General features: G+C 17.9%; 1 protein-coding gene across 1 annotated transcript; it reads right to left on the bottom strand.

Moving 5' to 3' along the window:
- Window positions 1–52: 52 nt before the first annotated feature.
- Window positions 53–7,519, bottom strand: PGSY75_1131600 (hypothetical protein; the record flags this gene model as incomplete). The annotated part of the gene is made up of 1 exon (XM_018786434.1): window positions 53–7,519. The coding sequence occupies one exon, from the start codon at window positions 7,517–7,519 to the stop codon at window positions 53–55; it is 7,467 nt and encodes a 2,488-aa protein (XP_018641229.1).
- Window positions 7,520–9,645: the final 2,126 nt, after the last annotated feature.

The raw sequence follows: 9,645 nt of genomic DNA, 5'->3' as shown, positions 1-9,645 counted from the left end.
ATATATATATATATATATATAATATATATAATATATTTATTATAATGTTGCTTTATTTTTCGTGGTTAAAAAAATCGTCGTCACAAAAAAAATTGAAAATATCATCACTAATACCATCATTGTGTATAGTTGATTTTAATTTTATCAAATAATTCATTAAATATTCATATTTATCTTGTATAATTTTTATATATACATTTTGTTCATGTATTTTTTTTGAGTATATATTTATGATATCATTAAAATAATTTAATTTTTGTTTTAGAGATATATAATTTGCTTTTAAATTCTCAAAGTTTACTATATTAAAAGAATAACATGATAGATCATCTTTTGTATTTCTTAATTGTAACTCATAATTATTTTTATATGTAAAATACATTTTTTTTTTATTTAAGTCTGTAAAATTATTAGCTATATTTTGTAATTCTTCAATTTTTTGAAGAATTATTTTATTTTGATTTTCTACATCCTTTGAATATGTATATATCATTTTATATATATTATTTTTTTTTAAATCCATATCTTTTAAATATCTTTCATTAATTAATTTATCATATTTTTCTAAATGATTATGAATTTGTAAATGTTCAATGGTTGATTGAGAATTTATAGGAGAGTTATCAAATAGGTTATCCTTATGTTTGTCATGATATATGTCATTATTTATGTCATTATTTTTATTCACATTATCCATATTGTCACCATTATTATTATCTTCATTGTCATCATCATAATTTTTATTATCATATATATTATTAACATCATCATCCTTTCTTTTCTTCAAAAAAATATTTTTTATTTGTAATTTTCTGCCCATAGGAATTCTTTGATTCTCTATATTGGTGCTATCATAAGATGATGTAAGATTATTTTTATTTGTACAACACTCCTCATTATCATCCACAGAATAAATACCATTATATTTATAATTCTCTAGATCTAAATGGTTAGTTACATTTCGTTCAGAATCCAACATTTCCTCATCTACATAGGTACCTGATGTTTTTTTGAAAGAATCAGAATTATAAATATCATAAATATTATGACTATCATTCATATGATCATTATTATTAATGTGATCATTATTATTAATATGATCATTATTATTTATATCATCATTATTATTAATATGATCATTATTATTAATATCATCATTATTATTAATATCATCATAATCATTAATATCATCATCATCATTAATATAATCACTATCCATAATGTCGTCTTTAAAATTAATATAATCATTTTTAAGCTTATTAACTATAATAGCAATGTTAGTGTCTAATATATCTTTATTTATTTTTTCTTCCCTTTTTTCATTAAAATCAATATTATCATTTTGAATTGGATTAATATAATTATTCATAAAATTATAATAGGGGATATTTTTATCATTTCTCATATATTCATCTTTTTCTTCATTATATGATTTTACTAGTTCCACTAATATTTTTCTTGTCTCTTCATTTTTATAAATATCACTACTGAAATATTTTAATGGTTTATCTTCCATTTCTATATTGCTCATTTTTTGTATTCCTTCATAATTATTTTGATTCATATTATTTCCATTAGATAATATTTCACAAGAAAATTTTCTTTCCTTTTTTTCTTTCTCTTTCATATTTGATAATATGGTATAACTTATTTTGTTATTAAAATTATTTGTAAAATTCCCTTTCGATTCATCTTTTATATTCTTCTCACTATAATTATTATCAGTCCTATCATTTGATGGAATAATATTTTCTTCTATTCCCATATTTTTAAGCAATTCCGTGGAAACCATTTCTTTGTCCTGACCGTTCAGGTGTTTTATATATATATTTTTATATAAATCAAATAAAAACCTTAACAGTTCATAACTTTTTTTACTTTGCGTATAAAAAAATACCTTTTCTAATATATCTTTTTCTGACATGTTCATATGTTCATTTTCCAAATGGTCTTTATTATGATTATCACTATTATTACAATTATATAGTTGTTTGATTACATTATTCAAATCATGATGATCATTCATATTATTCTTTTTTGTATCGCTTTGTATATTATTCATATATATGTTATTTAATTTTTCTTGAATCTTTTGAATATTTACACATATTTGATTTATAATAGTTTCCTCTTTAAGAGTTTTCTCTTGTTCATTCATATGATTGTGAAGATTTTTTTCAAGCGACTGGATGAATGGTAACATTTCTAACTGCACATTTTGAATATATTTGAAAAAGAAAGTATCATTAAAAATTAAATAAGATAAAATAAAATCGATATATGTTACATCTGTATTAATGTGTGAAACATTATCATAAAAAATATAATCTTGTTGTTTTTCAATACTTTGTTTTATATTTGGGTTATATCCGGATCCACCATAAAAATATAAAGAGTTTTTAAAATAAAAACATTTATTTCGAAAATTATTATATGGTATAATAATATTTTTTGAATTATTTAAATTTTTTAAATAAAAAAAATTATGATGAAAATATATTTCTTGTTCTTTTTGTTTTTGTTGTTTTTGTTGTAGTTTTTGTGGTAGTTTTTGTTGTAGTTTTTGTTGTAGTTTTTGTTGTTTGTGTTGTTTTTTAATTTTGTTATTATCTAAATTAAAATTATATGTTTCGTTTACATTTTTACTTATTTCATCCAAATTAATAAATTCATGTAAAACAAAATTATTGTCATTAGTTTTATTGTTAAATGTATTATTATTATTATAACAATTTTGAGAATAATTTTTCTTATCATTAAATATGTTTGAATCAGCTGATAGATTTTCAAAATTATTTATATGAATAATATCTGATTTGTAAATATCATTTTTGTTTGTTTCATTTATATGGTTCATTTTGTTTGTTTCATTTACATCACTTTCTTTTCTATATTTTACTACACTTTGAGAACTTATTAGTGTGTCTTTGTTTGATGTATTATTATATTCATCGAGCTTAATATAATTTTTTTTAGAATTATTAGCATTCAATAGTTGTACTAAATAATTACGATACATATTTTTTAAAACAAGTAATTGCAAATATAGTAGAACATGTTTTTGTTTATTGATTAATTCTGTTTTTAGATAATATAAATCATCCATGGTAAATATTTGAGTCCATATATTTTTTTGAATGTCATATAAAAATAAATCATTAGTTAGGATATGATAATTTTCATATTTTTGAAATCCTCCATATATATATAATTTATTATTTACAAATATTCCAGTATGACTATGTCTTTTTGAAGGTTTCATGTGATTATATTCATCACATATAAGTTCGTACCATATTCTTTTTTTTATATCATAAAAGAATAAATCATCTTTTTCATCTTTTAAATTAGTTCCTCCATGTATAAATAATTTATCTTTATAAAAAAAACTCAAGTGACAAGCTCGAGCACCTGGATGTTTTTCAATATGATGAGTAATATATATATCATCATTTGTTTTGTTATTATTTTTTAGAATATCTATATCCTTTTTTTCTTTGATTATACTATTTTTATTTTCTATGTTTAATATATTATTTTGTTTTAATTTATTAGGATAAATATCATATATATATTGATAATTTTTTTTTTGTTTTGTTGTTACTTCTTTATCTTTGAAAGATATAAGTTCCCATGTTCTTTTTTTCAAATTACAAATCCATAATTCATCAGTAACTTTCCATTTTTTTTTGTTTGTTTGTACTACTCCTCCATATAGATATATATAATTATTATTTAATATTATTGAGAAATCTTCTCTTTTTACATTTAATAATTTATTATAAGTGATATTAATTTTGTGCCATTGAAATGTAGTCATATCTAATTTATATATGGTAAAAAAATCGATTACTTTAAATTCTTTGCATCCCAAAATATAAAAATATTGAGTATTTTTTTTTTTTTTTTCTTCTTCTATATCTTGATTAAATGTATATTTGAAATTTCTTTTATTATATAATATATCATTTAAATGTGTATTATTATTATTATTATTATCACCATTACTTGTTGTATATCTTTGTGTGTTATTAAATCTATGATATTCAGATCCATTTCTTTCATTCTTTTCTATATGAATCCAATTTTTTTCTTCAGGATAGACTGAAGGTATAAAGATAGTCTTAGTAAAAAGTTCATTATCTTTATGATAAAAGCTAGGGTTAGAAAATATTAATTTATCGTTTGTTAATATAAAATCAGGATAATAAAAAGAAAACATTGGATGATCACAATGTGATATAGAGCAATAATGATCAGACAATTTATTAATATGTTCATTATAATTATAAAATATATCATTAGAATAATTATTTTTTTTATCAAAATTTTCATTATCAACCAAAAAATATATTTTATAATATATTTGTGGTATTATGCCCTTAGTATATATAATTTCTATATTATTATTGTTTAGTTTATATAATTCATCAGGTACTATAAATTTTTTATTCCTAGCTCCATAAATATATATATCATTTTTAAAAATAAAAAAGTAAGCCTTCTTAAAATCTAAATGGTCAGGATAATTTATATGATATAAATTCCATTTGTAATAATTAAAATCAAGTTGTTTATTATCTTTATTGTCATATTCATTTGAACAATTATTTATTGCATAACATTTGATATTATTAAATATATATTTTTTGTTTATATTTATCATATATTTGTTATATATTATAGAAGATGTTTTCTTTTCATTTAATAGTATTTGATTAATTTGTATATTGTTATGATTTTTTTTTTTTTCTATTTCATTTGAATCTTTTTTATTATTAGTATTATCAATTTTATTATTTTCTTCGTAATAAGATATATTGTCTATATATATTGTATATTCTTTATGTAATAGATCATTTTTTTTTTTTTTTGATACCTCTAAATTATTCGTATTATTTATATATTCCTCGTTTAAATGTTCATTTGAATGATTCTCATCATTATGTGTGTTTGAAATATTGTTGGATTGTTTTTTATTCATATCCAAATTATCTCTATTATTCTTTTTTTGAAATAGACCTTTGTAATGATCATCATCATTATTTATTAAGTCATATATTTCTTCTATTGTTTCCTTCTGTGTGATATGATGAACATCATTATTTGTATCTTTATTTTGTAAATAATTCATATTATTAATAATAATATAATTTAAAGGGTGTGTTTTTGAGTTCACATTATCATATAAATATTTTTTTAAAAAATTTTTAAAATATTTTTTATTCTTTTTCTTAATATCTCGATTTCTAAATTTTTTATTTATTAAATCTTTTAAAATAATCATATCATGTGACTTTATGTCATATTTATCTTTTTCATGTTTTTTAATACTCTGTATATTTATCATATTTTTTTTTTCATCTTCTATAAAATTATTCCATTCCTTATGATAGATCAGTAAAGGGTTTTTATTTTCGGCAGTATAATTTATATAGCTATTTATATCACTATTGTGGTAAACATGTGCATTATATCTATCTTTATAATAATAATAATTATTATTATTATTACTACTGCTACTACTACTACTACAACTGCTGCTATTACATCTGCCACTACTACTACTACTACTATCATTATTACTCATGTCTGGATTAGATAAGACTGAGAAAATATCATAATTCTTTATGTCATAAATAATTTGACTATCATTCTCTTTTCTCATTCCATCATTACATATATAATCCATATCATTATTGTTTAAACTTAAATCATTATATTCATTTTCTTGAATATCATCATAATTATCTTTTCGCTTTTTATTATTTTCCATATGATTGTTATACATTTTTATATTTTTATAATAATCCTCATTATGTGTATTATTAACATTTAGATTATTAAAATGGTTAACGAACAAATTAGAATGCTGATCAAAAAATATATTATTATTTTTATCAACATTAATATTAATATCTTCATCAACATCTATATCATTATAATTATGATCGTAATTTAATTCATTAGGTCTTTCATTTGTATTTATAAAATTATTTTTATTATTAATCATATCAATAATAATTTTATTATTCTCTTCAAAGATAGAGGTATGTTCTTTTTCATTATTATTATTATTATTATTATTATTATTTTCAGTTTCTTTATTATTCGATGTATTAAAAAATTCCCCTCTATAATATTCCTTTGGTTCCAATACATTATTATCTATCACATTATTAGATTTATTTGTAAACTGAGTGTATTCATGTGTGTGATGTTTCGTGTTTATATCCATTTCATTTATTTCATCAGCAGTACATATATTATTATAAGGAAGAGGGGGATTTATATTATCATATTTTTTTTTCTTGTCTTTTTCTTCATAATTATTTAGGAAATAATGATGATCATTATTAATAATATGATTTTTCTCATCTTCTATATTGTAAATATCACTACATTTATAAGCATTATGATTAAATAAATAATTATTATTATTATAATTATTATTATTATTATAATTATTATTATTATTATAATTATTATTATTATAATTATTATTATTATTGTTGTTGTTATCATTTGTGTGTTCCCTTTCTATATAATTAAATGCAGGACCAGGTACCGTCATATTTTTTATATCATCTCTATCATTTTTATAATTTTTCTTTCTACCTTCAAAACTTTCTATTTGTATCGTTTCGTTATACTTTTTTTTTTGAAGAGAATTTTTCATTTCATTATCTTCAAATACATTATTTTTATTTACATATGTTGTATTTTTATTTCTATTATTTTTACGTTGATCAGATGATAGATCGTATTTAGGTGTGATCATATTATTTTCTTCCACATAAGGATTCCTAAAATTATTATTATTATTATTATCAGGATTAATAAAATTTTTTTTATCATTTTTAAAAAATCTTTTATTATAAGATTCGTCTTGTAACATATTAATCTCCTTATTTTTATATAAGGATGATTCTCCGTTTTTAGTCATTCCATTATTCATGTTACAAGTATTTTCTTTTTTAAAAAAACAATCCATAGTATTCACATTATTTTGTTGCATGTCAAAATTATTTTTGCCCATAGAATTTACTACACAATTATAATTATTATAATTATTATAATTATTATAATTATAATAATAATTATTATTATTATTGTTGTTCTCTTGATTTACTCTAGCATTGTTATTTTTTTTATATCGTCTATTATTTTTCCTATTTCTTGAATGGTTTTTTTTATCTCTTGCATAATTGTGTCTGTCTGTCAAATAATATTTATCGTTACTACTACTTAAATTATTATTAAAAATATTTGTCTGTTCTTCATTGTTATTATTATTATTATTATTATAAAAATTGTAAGTGTTCCCTATGTCAGTATGTCTGGATCTATATATATTATTACTTACACTTGTTAGATTTTTATTCTCATAAAAGTTTGTAAAATCAGAGTTTTTAGGAGCATTATTATATGGTGCATTATTTGTATTATTATTATTATTATAATTATTATAATTATTGCTGGTTGTATTTTCATTTGTTACCCTTTTTAAATAATTCATTTTTTTAGAAATATAAAAGAAAGAAAATAATTAAAAAATAAATACATACATATATATAACGTTTGATGAATATAAATATATTTATTTTACATATTGTATTTATTACTCTATAATTGTATCATTCCTTACAGAAGACACCTTATATTAATATAATATATTTTTATAAAAAGTATTAAGAAAAAAAATTATTATTTACTACTAGGATAATAATAATATTGGTTATTAAGTTTTATATTTTATTACACTATAATATAATATATATATATATGAATAACTATCATGATATTATAATTTAAAGTATATACTAAACTATTATCTTTTAAAAAAATATAAAGAATAAGACATTACAAATATATATTATAATATAACGTATTAAATATTAAAGTAAGAATAAAAGTCTAAATGATCATTTTTAAAGATTAAATTTGTAATATGCTACGTCTAGATATTATGATTATTATTATAATTATTATTATAATTTTTATTTTTTTTTTATTTTTTTTTTATTTTTTTTTTATTTTTTTTTTTGTAAAGAGAAAAATTATATAAAATAATTAGACTAAATTTTAAATACATATTATATTATATATATATATATTTTTTTTATTATATAAATAAATTAAAATGGTTATATATTTATACTTGCATATTAGAAAACATATAAAAATATGTGTATACTTATTTTTCTTTTTCTGACAGAATAAAAACTATTAATTCTGTTTTTCTTTATTATTACACTTATAATAATATATATATATATATATAAGAAGAGAAGAATATAAATAATTTGCTTATTATATTATCATACCTGACAATTAATAAATCTACATATGACATACGATAAAATAAACACTGTTGCCTAAACATGTGTAGGATATATTTTAGGAGTATAACTAAATATAGAAAATAAATTAATATAACTATAAATTAATTATAATAAATATATGACTTTATTTAAAGAAACTAATAGTGTAAGCTATTCTATATTTATATAGATACTAAAGAAACCTATCAATAATTTACTACTTCAAAAATAAATAAATATATATATATATATATATTATATATTACTATATCTTTTTATATGTGTCAACTATTCTATCCATTATGATTTATCATAAAATCAAAATAAACATAAATATATATATATATATATTAATATTTATATTTTTTAATATTTAAATATTTATATATTTTAACAAAAAAGAGTAAAAAAGTTTAAATAATCAAAAGGGTATACATACATATATATATATATATATATAATAAATATGTTTAAATTAAAATAATTATATCAACATAACTTATTTGATGTTATATAAATATTCCTATATAACATTTATAAATACATTTTGCATATTCTTACTTATTTTTATTTTTATTTTTATATATTTTTTTTTTTTTTTGTTATGAAAAATATCTTTGTACTTAGAAATATATACACTACTAACCATATTTATATAAATGTGTAATACATAAAATCAAAATATATATTCTATACTATTTTTTATAAATATATGTCATTTTTTTATTTTATTTTTAACAATATAATATTATAAAACCATGAAGAAAATACTTATTATTTAGTACATATATATATATATATATATATAATTAGGTTAAATATGAATACAATCAAAAATTTTATTTCTTTTTATATAATATATATATATATATATATATATATATATCATTTTTTTATTTTATTTTTAACAATATAATATTATAAAACCATGAAGAAAATACTTATCATTTAGTACATATATATATATATATATATATATATATATATATATATATATATAATTAAGTTAAATATGAATACAATCAAAGTTTTTATTTCTTTTTATATAATATATATAAATGCATATTTAAATACATATAAATATATAAAGTTCATATATCATCAGTAATAATTTCTATTGTATATATATATTTTTTTTTTTTTTTTTTTTATGTAAAAATATTCATGGGAACCACTTATAAATAATGTATACGCATGAGAAGAAATAAAATATATATACATATAATATATATATATATTTCTACATATATGTATATAATTTTTTTTTAAACTTAAAAAAAATCATTTTTATATATGACGTGTATTCTTTTTAAAACAACTA

Source organism: Plasmodium gaboni, chromosome 11, assembly GCF_001602025.1.
Source record: "Plasmodium gaboni strain SY75 chromosome 11, whole genome shotgun sequence".
NCBI lineage: Eukaryota > Apicomplexa > Aconoidasida > Haemosporida > Plasmodiidae > Plasmodium > Plasmodium gaboni.
This window is presented reverse-complemented; position numbering and strand designations above follow the sequence as displayed.